Below are 17668 nucleotides of genomic sequence, written 5' to 3' on the forward strand. Positions count from 1 at the left end.
TGATTGGATGGACTATCTATTAAGGATATTACCTAGTTTAAGTATAGTTTCCTAGTTATATTATATTTAGTATATTGATATCTTTTATATATTTAGTAAATTATAGTTTCAAATAATTAGTTGTCTTTACTTGATGAACAAGTTGTACATTGGCTATATATAAAACCCTTCATTGTATCAATAATATTAAGAACAATTCACATTACAATATAATATCAGAGTCATATCCACTCCAACGAACAAATTGTTCTTCAAAAATCAATTTAAAAAAAGAAAAGAAAAAAAACTCCTTCCAACGATCGACCAAACAATCCAATCTTTTGTTTTCCACCTTCTTCCAATTCCAAGTCCCATTCATGACTTGCTCCACCGAGCAAAAGGTCCAATCACAACATATTTGTAGCTCCTCAATAATAAATTGTGTCACAATAATTTTTATGGCCGAATCTTCCAAATCAACCAATTTCAAGCAGATTTCTCCAATCTCCATCAAGAAACAAAAACAACTTTTTATCCGTGTTCTATTTTTTTTTTCCTTTTCCTCTTTAGTTCGACCAAGAATTCTAACAACATAACATTGCCAAAATGAATTTTTACTTTTTAACTTTTCGAAACAAAAGCAAGAGATTTCAAAAGAATTTTAAAGCCCATACTGTAGTGACCGTTTGAATCAATCATAGCTCCAACGAGCAATTCCGTTGATATGTCCATATCGTAGTGGCCGGGTTTCAATTTGTGTTGCTCCAACGAGCAAATTCATCCACAAGCTTATACTGTAGTGACCGGTTTCATTAATAAAAAGCTCCAACGAGCAATTTCATTCATAAGGCCACACCGTAGTGGCCGGTTTCTTTAGTTTATTGTCTTACAATAATGAGCAGTTCCTCTAATCAAAAGCTCCAACGAGCAATTTCATTCATAAGCCCATACCGTAATGGCCGATTTCGATTCGTACAATTTTTTTTCTCTTTTTGCTCCAATGAGCAACCTATTTGTTTTTCTTTTCTTTTTGCTCCAACGAGCAACCTATTTATTTTTTCATCAAATTTTTAGCCCTTCAGTCGGGTTCTTCGCTACCTCAAAAACAAGATCAGTAGCCAAAGATCAATGTTTCAAGTTCAAGACCAAGATGTGGTCAATCATCTTGCGGGGGCGTATTAAGGAAGTTTTCTACAAATTCAAGTCCAAGATTGGCTTCCCTTACGGGTCAGCCATCTTGTGGGGGCGTATTAAGATTATTACCTAGTTTAAGTATAATTTCCTAGTTATATTATATTTAGTAGATTGATATCTTTTATATATTTAGTAGATTATAGTCTCCAAATAATTCGTTGTCTTTACTTGATGAACAAGTTATACATTGGCTATATAAAGCCCTTCATTGTATTAATAATATTAAGAACAATTCACATTACAATACTATCTCTAAATATATTTATACTTTGAATTATTTGAGTTGAAACTGATTATGGTTTTTCGATATTGATTTGGTTTGTAATCAAATCAAATTTGCACATGATTTTGACATCTTCTATCAACGTCTTGTTCTTTCCTTGTAGTGCTTAGTTTTATTCTGGATTTTTAACAGAAAAAAAGTTATGAGAAATGTCTTTTATTAGTAAAAATTTTTTGTAAAGTTAGCATTTATTAACTCAGTCTCATTGTGCCTTTTAATGTGTCACTTGCTTGATGAAAGAGATGATTTAGAGGGCAACATCACATTTAATTATAGTCACTATGAAATGTTATCTAACAAAAAAAATTTAATTTTCAACTTGGAACTTCATCAGAGAGTATTCGAACATCAATTGGACCAAACAAATTCATATGAAGCATGTGGAGTGATTTAGTCACTTGGAAAATTGGCTTTAGATCTTCAAATAGATGCACAATGTTGCTTCCCAATTTCACAAGTTGAGCAAGGCTTGTCTCGTTGAATGTCAGTAGACGTATCCCATCAACTAGCTCTTTTCTATACAACTTGTTGATGTTCTTGAAATTCAAATAAGATGAGCTCTTATGCCATAATTAGTTCGTATCTTCGTCAAATTGTGAATGATAGAACTCATCAAATGGGTGCAATCAACCCAACTCTCCCATTAACATTGAATATGATGCTTTGCGCAACATCAAATTGTTTCTTTTTCATTTAATGAACTTAAAAGTTAAGAACTTAATCATTCAGTCAAATTTCATGTTTCTCTTTTGACTTAATAAAGAAAAATAACCGTCAATTATCTTTATTTTACTTAATACATACAGACATTCTTTATGCATTCAGCCACTTAATACACTCAGTACTTAATGACTAAAAAAAACAGGCCCTATTATCGTACAATTGAATGATATCCGTTAGGTTAACTTTTAAACCATTAATATATGCTACATGTCTGAACTTGATTTGACCATCTATAAGCACATCATATATTCATATCCCTCATTACCACCAAAAGCATCATCGTCAAGTTTATTGTTCGGACCAACCATCATCGCCGAGTTTCGTACTATAACTTTTTAAGTCCTGATTTCAGGACAAAAAGTATTTGTTGCTTTTGAGATTTTAAGATATTATTTTCACCGCAATTAGAAATGTTAGAAAGAAGATTTCAGGATCAGAGCATTGTCATCATTTCCGTCAATAGAAACCGACTTGGACAACACTCCAAGAAACAAATCAGCAGAAGATTGAAGTTGATTCATTTTCCTTATTTAGAGCATTGTTTCCCTTATAAATTGTAACCCGTTTATCATAGAAAATCAATATACAACAAGTATTTCAATTCATTATTCTATCATGGTATCAGAGCCGGCATACTGCCTGGACTCATCATCTACACAATAAAATTCGAAACCATCATCTAACCTAAGCCACCATGGCAGCAGAAGCTGGCAGCTCAGGCGTGGGTTCCGAATTAGCCATTCAATTAGCCGAACTCTTTCAAAATAACCAACCACAAAATCCTAAACTATCCGACAACCTGCAAATTAACCTCAAACTAAACAATCAAAATTACGCTTTATGGTCTCGAATGATCCGAGTCGCCATAGGCGGAAAATCCAAATCATTACTAAATCATTTAACCGTAGAACCACCAACAAAAGCAACAACCGAAAAATATGAAAAATGGGAACAAGAAGACCTGATCGTGTTTTCTTGGCTCATTCAGAACATTGAACCAACATTAGCCGGAAATCTTACCGAATTCTCCACATCAAAGGAGCTGTGGGATGCCCTGACAACCACATATAGCAGCGGCAAGGATAAATTGCAAACTTTCAATTTGCACGTCAAGGCAAACAAACTCAAGCAGAATGATAAATCGCTTGAAGATTTTTGGATCTCACTTCAAGGCGTATGGGGTGAGATCGATCGTTTAGACCCAAATCCAATGAAATGCCCTGATGACATCAAAATATATTCCAAATTAAGATCGGAACAAAAAGTGTTTCAATTTTTAAATGGACTAGATCGAAAATATGAATTCGTCAAACGGGAAATACTCCGGGTCGACCCGTTTCCCACCGTCGAATCTGCTTATGCCACGGTTCGTAAGGAAGCCGCTCACCAACGTATTATGGGAGCAACAGTGAACGACACACAAGGTATAGCATCCGGCTTAATCGCCGGAGATTTTTCCGGCAACAGCAGCGGTGGCGGTGGTTTTGTATCCAGGGGATTCCGCCGGAACGACGACAAGAAAAAGACGACCCAAGATGATAAATCCCATCTAAAGTGTGATGAGTGTGGCATGTTAAGACACATAAAAGATCAATGTTTTAAGATCTTAGGGTATCCCGATTGGTGGATCGGTTCGAAGAAAAGCAACAGATCGACAAAGGCCGAGAAGGACATCACCCCTACCACCGTTACAAAACCTAATAAAGATAGTAGTAATGACCGGCGATCAACCGGTTTTGGTGGTGTTGCAGCGGCGGCCGGAGAAGGGAACAAGGAGGAGGAGTTCTCAGTGGTTAGAGGTAAAAGGGAAAAAGGAAACCAAATTTGGAATCCTTATTTCCCAAATGAACCGATCTCTTTCACAAATAAACCTTTATTACCAAAAAAAATGTTTTTGTCTAAACCTAGTCAAATGGGCTTGGTAAAAAGGTGCATTTTAGTCTAAGCCCACCATCAAAAAGTGGGCAGGCCCTTAATACTCTCGGGGATCGTAATGATTCAAACGGGTCATGGATATTTGATTGTGGGGCGACAGATACTATGACGTATGAGTTGTCCGATTTTTCAGAAGTTTCCAAACCTAGGAAAACTCATATTGAAGCAGCTAATAAAGGAAAAATGGATGTAAAAACCGGTAGAATAATTAAAATTTCACCAGACATCAAGTTATCTGATTGTCTTTATGTTCCTTCTCTGTCTCATAAACTATTATCAATAAGTCATGTAACAAGAGAACTCAATTGCTCCGTTCTTATGCATCCAACTTTTTGCATTTTACAGGATATCAGGACGGGACGGATTATTGGACGTGGCACTGAAAGAGAGGGGTTGTACTATGTTGATGAAGTAAATTCAAGCGGGAGTGTTATGTTAGCTCATGGAACTAGTGAAAGAGAAGCTTGGCTATGGCATAGAAGATTGGGGCATCCATCAGTTAGTTATTTGCATACTTTGTTTCCTAAACTTTTTCCGTTGAATAAATCAATTTCTTGTGAAACTTGCATTTTAGCTAAAAGTCATAGACAAACCTATAAACCTAGAAATACCAGGGTTCAAGTTCCTTTCTCTTTAGTTCATTCAGATGTGTGGGGCCCTGCCCCCGTTTTTGGAGGTCAAAATTTCCGATATTATGTAATATTTGTTGATGATTGCACCCAGATGACTTGGATCTATTTTTTAAAAAACAAGGCTGAAGTTCATGATAGGTTTACTGCTTTCTATTCCATGATCCAAACCCAGTTCCAACAATCTATCAAAATTGTGAGATCAGACAATGGGGGAGAATATGTGAACTCACAAATGAGTCTATTTTTTCAGTCCAAAGGGATAGTTCATCAAACCACGTGCCCTCATACCCCAGAACAAAATGGTGTTTCCGAAAGAAAAAATAGACTTTTATTAGAAATGGCTAGAGCCCTAATAATTGAATCATGTGTTCCAAAATTTTTTTGGCCAGAAGCTATATCTACTGCCACTTACGTAATCAACCGATTACCAACAAAAATCCTCAAAATGAAAACTCCCCTTAAAACCCTTACTGAATTTCATGCCTTACCACCAGTGCTTACACTTCCACCTAAAGTATTTGGATGTACTATTTTTGTCCATATTCCAAAATCCTATCGTGATAAACTCGATCCATGTGCTGAGAAGTGTGTTTTCGTTGGATATGGAGTCACTCAAAAGGGATATAGGTGTTATAATCCAAAAACTCGTCATATGTTCACCACCATGAATTGTGATTTTCTTGAAACTAAGTACTTCTACTCCTCGCCACATAGTGGTCAGGGGGAGGAACAGAATGACACACTGAGTTGGCTGGAATATCCTATAGAGGATTCTCATACTTCAGTTGATTCAGAACGAAGAACAGAAGAAGAAGCTCCAGTACAGTCCCCTCAGCCTCAAAGTGTCACCGAAAATATAAGTCCGAACCTGATATCCGAGGTAAGTAATTCTTCAGATACTTCACTTACCATACCAGATTACCCGAATGAAATTATACAGGGAGAAGAAGAACAAGTAAGTAACGAAGTAGTTCAAGTAAGTAATGAAGCTCCAGAAGTTCCTGAACAAAGATATGTGCTTCCGGCAAGATCTACCAGAGGAATTCCTGCAAGGCGTTTTTCTCCAGAAAAGTTTTCAAGAGGCTATAAATATCCAATGGCTAATATTGTGAGAGGAAATCTGTCTGAAAAAGCAAAGGCATTTTCAGCAAAGTTATATTCAGAAGAAACTCCATCAAATGTAGAACAAGCCTTGAAGTTGACAAAATGGAAGAATTCCATGGAAGTTGAAATGGAGGCACTAGAAAAAAATGAAACATGGGACAAGTGCACTTTACCACAGGGAAAGAAACCGGTAGGATGCAGGTGGATCTATACAATCAAATTTAAGCCAGATGGTTCTGTTGAACGATATAAAGCTCGATTGGTTGCAAAGGGATACACCCAGACATATGGTATTGACTATTCTGAAACATTCTCCCCGGTTGCAAAGCTAGACACTATAAGAGTTTTGTTCTCTGTAGCAGCAAATCAAGGTTGGCCTCTTCATCAGTTTGATGTTAAAAATGCCTTCTTATATGGAGAATTAGAAGAAGAAGTGTATATGGATCCTCCACCTGGTTTCTCAAATGATTTTAAACCTGGAGAAGTTTGTAAGCTAACGAAGTCTTTGTATGGATTAAAGCAGTCACCGAGAGCATGGTTTGGGAGGTTCACACTAGCCATGAAAAAATATGGATACAAACAAAGTAATGATGATCACACTTTGTTCCTTAGTCAAAAAGGAGATAGAATAACGTGTCTGATAATTTATGTCGATGACATGATTATTACTGGGAATGATGAAAGTGAGATAAAAAAATTGAGACAAAACTTGTGTGCAGAATTTGAAATGAAAGAGTTAGGGAATCTAAAGTATTTCTTAGGAATTGAAGTGTTAAGGTCACAACAAGGGATCTTTATTTGTCAGAGGAAATATGTACTGGATTTCTTAGCAGAAATGGGAATGATTGATTGTAAACCAGCAGACACACCAATGGTTATGAATCAGAAGTTGTTCATGAAAATAGATGCCAAATCTGCTGATAAAAATAGATACCAGCGAATGGTAGGAAAGCTGATTTATCTGGTTCACACTCGTCCAGATATAGCATACGCAGTTGGAGTAGTAAGCCAGTTTATGCACCAGCCTCAAGAAGAACACATGGATGCAGTTTTAAGAATTATTAGATATCTCAAAGGAACTACTGGACATGGAGTTTTGTTTAAAGCAAATGGTCATCTTGATATTCAAATATATACAGATGCTGACTGGGCTGGAGATAAGGGGAACAGAAGATCAACCTCAGGATATTTCTCTCTGGTAGGAAGTAATCTGGTCACATGGAGAAGTAAAAAGCAAAAGGTTGTTTCTCTTTCAAGTGCAGAAGCTAAATTTCGAGGTATAGCCAAAGGTTTAGCAGAAGCATTATGGCTGAAAAAACTTGTGACTGAATTGGGGTTTAATCCAAAAAAGAGCATCCAAATTTTAAGTGATAACGAAGCAGCAATTCAGATCTCAGAAAATCCTGTGCAACATGATAGGACTAAACATGTGGAGGTTGACCGACATTTCATTAAAGAAAAACTTGAAAATGGAATTATTAAGTTACTATTTGTAAAGTCTGAAGATCAACTAGCAGATATCCTGACTAAGGCCGTAGGAACAAATACTTTCAACAAATGTCTGAGCAAGTTGAATTTTGGTGATCCCACTATTCAACTTGAGGGGGAGTGTTAGAAAGGAGATTTCAGGATCAGAGCATTGTCATCATTTCCGTCAATAGAAACCGACTTGGACAACACTTCAAGAAACAAATCAGCAGAAGATTGAAACAAATCAGCAGAAGATTGAAGTTGATTCATTTTCCTTATTTAGAGCATTTTTTCCCTTATAAATCGTAAGCCGTTTATCATAGAAAATCAATATACAACAAGTATTTCAATTCATTATTCTATCAAGAAATATATCTTTAACTCCCTTTTTAGTTTTGCACATTGTTCTGTAGAGATATACAACTGTTAACTTATCTATCAACACTTGATCGAGGTCGGCTATCTAGTCTCATGTAAACATTGAATAAATTTTTGAATAATTTTTGTGGTTTGCATATGTTACTTATAGATTTTTTTTAATCATTTAGTAGGCGGCAAATAAAAAGGAAGTGTTCGAAATGTTCCGGTTTCTCCAAATAACAACTCCTAAAAGTGATAGAAAAACAAGGCTGGAAAAGCACGATAAAAAAAAATGCATGCGGAGTATGATGATACGTTTCGTAAGACCTATGGGAGAAAACGAATTTAATAATTTAATTCTTAATATATTTTTTTGAATTAATGTGATATTTATTTTGTTTTTCTTTTCGAATGAAAATATGTTCATAATTATTTTGAGTGTTTTGTTAAACGAAGCCCTTATGCATTAAATAATTGTACACTATAAAATTCAAAAGTGAGATTTAAATATGAAAACGTACAATTTTTTTCATTTAACATTTTTCTTATTTTAATGTGACATTAAGATAACAAAATTACTTTATTGTTAGGAGAGTTTTCACAATGTTTATCCATAAAGATAAGTATATTTTAATGAAAACATATGCTACCGATCTTCTAACTTTTGAGTTCTCATTGCTGAACACATAAGATAAATCTCTTGTATTGCCACCGATATTCTGTGTTCTGACCATTAAATATTAGTAGATGATTACACATCGAAGAACTTGGAGTATGTGCAAGCGTTAAAGTGGCACCGCATTGTGCAGAAAAAACTCAAATAGCGGGTCTAATGCAAACTTCATCAAGCAAAATCATGAATGGACAACTGTTTACTAATTACTAGAATGTGAGAATAACTTTAGACCTTAAAAAAGGGCATTTTTACGCTAACAATCTCTAACAATAACTCACATACGAAAGACTACATACAAGTCGTCATCGAGATTAGCGTTATTTAGCAACCTCCCCTTCCCCACTGGGTCGTCGGGTTCAAGCCAAACTCTCTAAGTTTCTTACAGCCCGAGTCATACGTCACCAGGTTCGATCCAACTCTCTAAGTACGTTTCTTACAGCTCTGATCCATTTGGCGTATTAGCCATGTCGTCTAACGAGTCAAACATTGGCTCACGCCTCAGTTTGCCGTTTAAAGAAAAACATTGGCAAAGTTTACGCTAATTAAACATGGTTGTAGAAATAACTAAAGTATTTGAATCCAATTTAAGTTGCCAAACAAACCACACAGGCACACACCATTACACCTAAAGCCAAACACTACTAGTACAATTAAAAAAAAAACAAAGGAAAAAGAACCGTTTAAAGTTCCAACATCCATCACCATCATATCCATGAATCGAACAACACAAACTAAAGATGAATTAAAGTAAAAAACTGAATAAAAGAACACAATTAAATAAGAAGATACTTTAGTTGGTGGGGTTGCTTCTAAATGAACCCAACGCTTTGATGGCTGCAGCTCTCAAAATATACTGGTGATATGCGGCCGCTGCCATAGCTCCAACGAACGGTCCTACCCAGAAGATCCACTGCATCCAACACATCCAAATTATATACTCTGTTTTTATGCGTTAAAACTTGGTCTATTACAACTTTACAACTAATTAAGAAATGTGCGAGTATATAATCTATTAGTACCATCAAAATGTATATATCGCAAAATGGAAAAGCCTATTCGGAATGTATTTACTATATTAAATGTTTGTAACATACAAATAAGCAATGGAATGCCGATAACATTAAAAGGATTGGGTGTATTCGACCCGAACACATTTATCTACTGAAATGATACTTGAGTCAGTGTAGTATTCATACAACGCCAAGTTTCCTTTTAAGTAGTGTGTATTATATGACGTTTACAGTAAAAAGAGAGTTTAAAATTTAATTGAATTTTAGGGCTTTTATTTATGTAGTTTTGCTGATCAGTATGACTATAACAAAATGTCCCTCGAGGAAGAGAATCAGAGATGATGGCCTTCTAAAAGAATTTTAGGGCTTTTATTTATGTAGTTTAATTGAGTTTAATTTTATTTATGTAGTCTTCAAATATAGAGAACCTTTGTTGCTTGGTTTGTAGTTGGCCGCTTTTCGGCTGAAATGTGAGATTCACTCATAGTCGTTGTAGCTAAAAGTTCTTAGTTATGAAATATTTACCAGGGTAAAAAAAAGATATTTTTATGACCTATATGGTTGTAAAATATTCACCTGGACACTAGCCTGATTGAAAGATTAGTGGGTACCAAATAATACATGAAATTATGGGGTCCCATCAAATTACCCTTTTTTTATATGGTTGTAACTCATGCAGTTAAAATTGTAATTTAAACTGCTATTTTAAGGTACTCTTTTTTCTATCTTTCTAATTCTAATGGAAATCATTTTGCCATTCAAAAGGGAAGAACATTGCCAATTTAAGCTTAAAGGTAAAACACCCAACAAGAAAGTCATTGGTTTGTTTGAGCAAAAGAAGGATGTCCACTTTTTTTCATTTTACAAAATTACTGTAAGAAATGGCCAAGATCAAAGAAACGGTTAGTGTACAAGGTACAACATTTAATATGACAAAAATCAACAAACACTTTTGCAAATTCAAAATAAAAAATATAATATGTTGTACATAAAACAATGGAACTGTGGAAGGTTTACATCACAATATCACACTAATTTGTAATTTAGACATAAATTTATAAGGGTTTAGTATTTAGAAATGTAACAAACTTTTATACTTTTTCTATTGTATGAATGTAACTTACATTTGGTGCATTGTAGGAAAAAACTTTGTAAAACTGTTCATATAATGTAAAATTTTGACATGCACCAATCGAAAAATTACACGTGTTAGCTCATATAATTTGCCACGTATACACTTTTACATTAATTGAACAGTTTTATAAAGTTTCTTCCTATAGTGCACCAAATCTAAGTTATATTCATATAATAGGAAAAGTGTAAAAGTTTCTTACACTTACAGATACTAAACCCTATTTATAATGTTACAGGTCAATCTAAACGGGTGTTTGATTTTAAAATGGTAACGGGTTTGCAAACCTACTATATTACTTGGGTTTCAAATATACGTAAATTCAAAGGTTCGGATACCAATTTTTAAAACCAAATCCACTAATCAAACACCTTGTATTATATGCATTCCCATACCTTTCTTTCAAAAACCCACACTCCAAACACACCCTTAAGAATACAAAGGCTAGTCTAATTTCCATAGTCTTCAAAAAAAAAAAATGGTTTTTGTTTAACAAGATAGTCTTCAAATTCAAAACAATGTTTATAATTCCAAGGCACATGATATAAATGAATATTATACAAGTCATCAAAGCAATGTACTTTTTTGGCAATTACAGCAAACAAAAAACTGGCAGAGCATGGATTAGCTAAAAATCAAAATAACATCAGTATTATCATGACTTGTACCTAATGCATTCAGAGTTGTAACTTTCCTTGTTTTGTCATTCTAAGCTTTAAAAGGAAAAGGACCCACCTCAAAAGAAGTTTGTTGGTTTGAGAAAAAGAGAATCCTATGAAGAAAAACACTAAAAACAAAAAAATTATTAAATTCAAAGGAATGGACAATTATACATATTCCACATAGTACAAGTCATTATAGATAGAAAATAAATGCATGTGTAACAGAAACTGTGAAAGTGCAAGAATCCTTTGAATTCAAAGGAATGTACATCACAATAATCAATCATGCAAAATGAAAAGCATATAATGCACATAGTAGAAGTCAAAAAAAAAAAAAAAAAACTTACATGGTCATCCCAAACTTTTTCATTGTTGTAGATAACAGCAGCACCAAAGCTCCTAGCTGGGTTGATTCCAGTTCCAGTAATAGGAATTGTAGCCAAATGAACCATAAATACAGCAAACCCAATTGGCAATGGAGCCAAAACCTACATACATTTTGACCATGCTTAGCCAACAAACTAACACAGTAGATAAGTTAATCGGGGTGGGGTAAGAAATATATGTTTTGGCAAAAAAAATTCAAGCCTATATTTTCGCAAATCCTAACTATGTCTAGATGCATTTTTTTCAGGAGCACAAAATTTTAAAAGTTTTTAATATTATCAGTCGCCATTTATAAAAAATAATAATAACAGTTTACATGTATAAATTCAGTCATGAGTCATTTAGTCTTGACTCGTCCTGGACACTCAAATCCTCATGAGTGGCTCCAATTCCGACATGTTTACCTAACGAGGTTCGAAAAAGGGTCTCTTAAACTCAAGGAAATTTTAATTACCACTAGGTCTAGTTAACTTGGACATAGTTTAAGACTTGGAAGTGATAAAAGTTCCACCGTTTTTCATTCATCTACCACAATGTACAAATTTTATAACGATACTGGTGTTATAGATATCAAATTTTGTAATACATATATGATATATCAAATTTTGTGGTAGAATGAAACAATGGTAACAACTAACAAATACACGTAATGTAATACTTACAGGAACGTGAGAGTCACGTGCACTTCTCTTAGGATCAGTAGCTGAGAAAACAGTGTAAACAAGTACAAAGGTGCCAATAATCTCAGCACCTAGTGCGGTGCCTTTGTTGTAGCCTGGTGCAACCAAGTTGGCTCCACCACCAAGTGTGTTGTAAGGTGATCTCATGATGGCTTTGACTAAACCCACACCACATATTGCACCCCCACACTGAGCCACCATATATCCCAATGCCCTTACTAATGACACCTTTCGAGCCAAGAATAACCCAAATGTCACCGCTGGGTTTATGTGACCACCTTAATTTTATTCAAAATAAATAAAAGTTCATTAGTTATAAAATAGCATTCAAGTACTATTATACATTGTTTCATGTTAATAATGTTTGGGTTAATTATGATAATGAACTGATTGAAGTAGTGTATGCAACAATATTGTTATTTACTCTTTATCTTTATATTAAAACAAAATATGGCTTTTTTTTATTCTGTATATAGTAGTATAACTTTTGAAAAGTAAAGGTATGCTCTACTAAATTTGCAAGTTATTCACGAGACTTATCCACTTAGCTTAAATAATGCATGTAACATGTGAAAATTGAATTTATGAATTGTACAATATACATTAAAAGTGTGAAATAAATGTAAAACTACTCTAAATATAAACTTAAATTTTATACAACTACAATAATAACAGTTACACAATGACGAAAGGCAAAATGTGTTATAAACTTACATTAAAGATGTATATATCATGTAAACATAATACATGTGACAATTACCAAGATTTTAACCCATTTTTACAAAGAACTAGTGAATTTTTTGCAGGTAAATAAAATATGTTCAAACTTCAAACTATTATTATAAGCTAGCTAGAAACATATAAATATTGTACACATAAGGAATTACAAAAATTTCTCATAAACACGTAACCTATATCTTACAAACATCTGTTAATATACATGTATATATTTTGGCATATGTAAAAGGTAAATCATATAAAAACAAAGATGGGTTTTAATTACTTAAAACTTACCAGAGATACCAGCAGTGCAGTAAACAAGGATAAAGATCATGCCACCAAAGGCCCAAGCAACACCAAGAAGGCCAACCCCACCACATGGGTCAGCTTGGTTTTTGTAACCTATCACGGTGGCCACCGTGATGTAAAGAAAAAGTAAAGTGGCTACAAACTCAGCTATGAGAGCTCTGTAAAATGACCACATCTTAAGCTCACCCATGTCAAACATGGGTGCTGGTGGTGGATCAACATAGTCTTTTCTTGTTGCTGCTTCTCCGACCTCACTTGCTTCTTTTGACATTTTTGGTTTTTTGCTTTCTCTCTAGAATTGTGTTTTTTTGTTTTCTTTCTTTTTTGCTTTCTTGAAGGTTGTGATTTTGGAGTATGTTTTATGTGCAATGCAAAGTTGATTAATGAGTGAGGTGTCTATATAAGAACAGGGTACTATTATTCGTGTTTGTTTTCTAGTCGATGTGTCGAGTCTTAAGGTGTTTTGACCGTTTTATATCTCTTAACCCAAGTTTAAACTTTTAATTTAATAATCGTGTACAAAGTTCTAATTTTGTCAATATTTTCATAGATTGGCATGAGAGTCTTGTAATTAGAGGTGTTAACAAACTAGGTTGGAACCCGAACTCAAAAACGAACTCGGACTCGAGACCAGACAATAACCGGGTTTGATCAAACCGGTTCAAGTTTGACCCAACTCGACAGTTACTAACCGGGTTGGGTTTTCGTTTTTTTAACGGTTTGAAACCGAGTTGAGATTGGATCAGGTTTGATTTTTGGTCAAAAAAAACTGGTAATACCCGATCAAAGTTTGACCCACAACCGGTTTCAAACCGGGTCAAGTTGGGTCAAACCTGATTTTGGTCGCGTTGATCAAAAAATCGGATCACGTCAGGTTGTGTAAAAACCGAATTTTGTACACCACTACTTGTAATAAGGGCTTGGTTTGAAAAACTAAGCTTTAAGTCTTAGGAAACACCAAGTTTTGCCATTAATTCATTTTCATATTTAAAGGTGTATGACCGATTGATCATAGCTTAACTGATACTGTTACCATGTGATCACATGGACCCAAAAGATGATGACTGGGGTCAAAAGTTCAAATCTTGTCAAAGACAAGTGAAGAAATATATTGTGTTTTATGTGTGAGAATGATGCTGAACCGGACATGAGTTCTATGAAATATGCTTTCTGGATACTAAAATGGTAGAAATAGGCCCAAAACCGATAACAATTAAGGGCTTCAAAAGCCTTAATTCCACACTTTATGTTCTAAAATATTAAAAATGTGTAGTAATTTATCTGTAAACCATATGTTCAAACAAAAATATTTATTGTTCGGATATTTTAAAAGATTACGGCCACCACATTCACAATACACATAACTATTAACTAGCACCTTACCTGCGCGATGCGGCGTCAGTTGTGGTGGCGACGGTGTGGTGTTGGGAGCGAACGTTGGTGAGAGGTGACATCGAGTGGTGTAGATAATTGATGTAAAAGTAATTGATTTAAAGGGTTAATGCAGATATTTTAAAAGATAAGGTTGTTTTTATGAGGGGTATTTTAAACAATCTCTTGTGTAACTTTCAACTGGGTTGTATTCTTTTTATTAAATAGAATAGATATTTAATATATGTATGAAATATAAATAAACTTCTTTAAATAACTTGTGTTTTTTTATAAAGATAATAATTAATGTGTTTTTTATAAAGATCTATATATATATATATATAAAAGTTTTATGATGGTGGTGGAAAAATTAGCGCATTCTTGACGTTTTGTCAATGTGTACTTAATAGATTTAATTAGTTTTCTTTAGGATAACTAATATCTTATTTATTTATTAATGATTTTGTAGATACATTTATGTATGTATATGAATGAGGTAATTAGATAGCAATTATCATCATGCATCATGAATGAGATATCATTTTTATTGTATATATTCATATATATGAAAACTATAAGTAATGCATGTTTATGAGGTGGTACATGTATTGTTTTTATTGGATTATTATTATTTATACGAATATAAGATGATATATATGTATGATCGTGATGTATGTGATATTATCGTATTTTAGCGTGATAGATGTATGAATGTATCATTAACTCATTAAGGTGTTGTATTGATTGTTTAATATAATAACAGGTTACTTATGCCTGATTGTTTTCCTTGGTTTAATGGGCTCATTGATTAACAACTCATTGTAACTGTTGTAGGAGGTTATCGAATAGTCATTGGTAGGGATTCAAAGATGTGTATATATAGACAATGGTGGTATAACAAAAGTTAGTCTCATCTGCTTCATAACTTATCTTTTAATAGTTTTTTCTATCCATCGATAATGGCAAAGAAATTGCAGCTTCAACCAAAGGAAGGGAACAAAGTTCAGCCCCTGTTTCTGGACGAGCTTTAAGAACGATCGGTTGGTCCATTGATAGTAATGGTGTCACGAAAATGGGACGTCATTAATTCAAGTGGCAAGTACATGAGTACCGATTTTACCGACTCTGACGAGAAGGTGAAGTAATTCTTCAGTTGTGGTAGTCATATTTGTTATCAAGATTTTCAGTTTGTTGACAATTGCATATTTGCATGGTAACTTGATGCATTGTTTTGCCCAACACAACAAGTCTCATAAATTTATTGATAGGCTGCAAGAGGGTTGTTTATTCACCTTGCGTGCCAATAGAAAGGAATTTTGCATTATCAAGGACGCAATTTATATGCTTGAGTTTAATGGATCAACCTCCGTTTCTAAGGTTGCTGGTGAGGTTAGCCGTTTTTTGCACTACCCGTTTCAATTCATCTCTATGGAAGAACTGGTTCTTACAGAAAATAAATATGTAGTTGGTACGTTTCCTATGCTTTGGTCAATTGTGTTTTGTTGTTCTGCTGCAGATATATTTTTGTATTAGGGATGCCTATATATTGTTTTCGATATGCATTGTGTATGTTAGTTTGGAGTTGATGTTGAAGAGAATCATATTTGTACCATAATGCATTTTAGCCAGGTTCAATTTAGTGATGTTTTTTTCCCGTTTATACCATAATGGATATTAGCTTTTATTGCAAAAACGTACAGCTAGGGATATAGCCTTTCAAATTTACTGTCATAAGGAATTTAGAGATATGGCCTTTCAAATCTTGACTTGCAAAGATTGTGTGTACGTGTATAAAAATACTAATCATTATACATGTTATTAAATTAAAGAAGCCAGAGTAAAAATTAAATTATGGGTTTTTGTTATTGAATTAAAAAACACAAAACTCTAAGAGTTACCATGTTTTGATTATCATGTGTTTAAAAACACAGATATAAAGTAGGAATGAAAAATCTTTATGTAAAAGAGATAATGTTATTTTTATATATTAGTAAACCAATGCCATAGTTTTGGACTTTCAGAATAAGCTTTTATGAAATCATAAAATTTCCCATGATACGAGTAGGTGGCATGGGCTGGGATATTTGTATATATATCTGCCTGCATCGTCTTTTTAGTTGTAGTCAATGTCTGCGTGTTTCACATACGCATCCCCTTAAATGCATTTATGATATGTGTCATCGTGACAATTGATTGAGGTTGTCATGTTAAACTGGATGAAAATTAAGTTGATTTTGTCAAACGTATTACATTTCATTACTCTAAGTTTGACGGTTGGCGTATGTGTAAGTTTTGTAAGTTTGACGGTTGGTGTATGTGTCCTAGGAATTTTGTAAGTTTGATGGTTGGCGTTTTAGTAGTGCCATACGAAGCGTTCGACCCTTTGACAAGTAATTTTGTTTGACTCAAATGTGCACTATTTTATGGAACTTGATTTTATAGTCTACTTTGATTTGTTAATGTATAAGGTATTTGTGAACTATGCGTACGTGTACTTTGATTTTGAAATAAGTTTGTTAAGGTAATAAGTTTGTTCTTTTAATATACGTCTCCGCATTTGATATTATATTTCAGCTTTTGTCATATCCGTTCATTGGGTTTTTTGCTCAGCCGTATTCCTTTTTCTTTCTTATACGGCAGGTTATCTAAAGGGCTTTGAGTGAAAGAACTCAACTCGACTCGACCATTTTTTTTTTTTTACAAGTTGACTTTATTTTACCAATTAATACTTAGAAAAATTTTAGACAAAATAAGGTGAAAAACTCAAAATGTTCAAATTCAATATCTAACAAATTAGAACACTTTAATATGTTATAATAAACATATCCTATAAGTTTCAGACCTTGAAAACATCGGATGAAGCTCGGAAGAATTTTGCTCGAAGACAGAGAAACTGCGGCCGCAAGCACGGTCGACCGTGCTTTGCGTCCGTGCTCTCAGAAACTGAACACCAAGAGGAAATACTGCAGACGCTGAGCATGGTCAGCCGTGTCTGCGTCTGTACTCTTACTGCACACACAAAACATCAAATTTGACTATTA

At 34.1% G+C, this 17668-nt stretch overlaps 1 protein-coding gene across 1 annotated transcript; it reads right to left on the minus strand.

The window, feature by feature from the left end:
- Positions 1 to 8911: 8911 nt before the first annotated feature.
- LOC122599199 (aquaporin PIP2-7) lies at positions 8912 to 13611 on the minus strand. Its single transcript, XM_043771664.1, has 4 exons — positions 13242 to 13611; positions 12210 to 12505; positions 11508 to 11648; positions 8912 to 9266 (listed from the first exon to the last, which is right to left on the minus strand). Exons 1-4 carry the CDS (start codon positions 13525 to 13527, stop codon positions 9147 to 9149), a joined length of 843 nt encoding a protein of 280 aa, XP_043627599.1. The 5' UTR covers positions 13528 to 13611; the 3' UTR covers positions 8912 to 9146.
- Positions 13612 to 17668: the final 4057 nt, after the last annotated feature.

This window comes from Erigeron canadensis, chromosome 1 (genome assembly GCF_010389155.1).
Source record: "Erigeron canadensis isolate Cc75 chromosome 1, C_canadensis_v1, whole genome shotgun sequence".
Lineage (NCBI taxonomy): Eukaryota > Viridiplantae > Streptophyta > Magnoliopsida > Asterales > Asteraceae > Erigeron > Erigeron canadensis.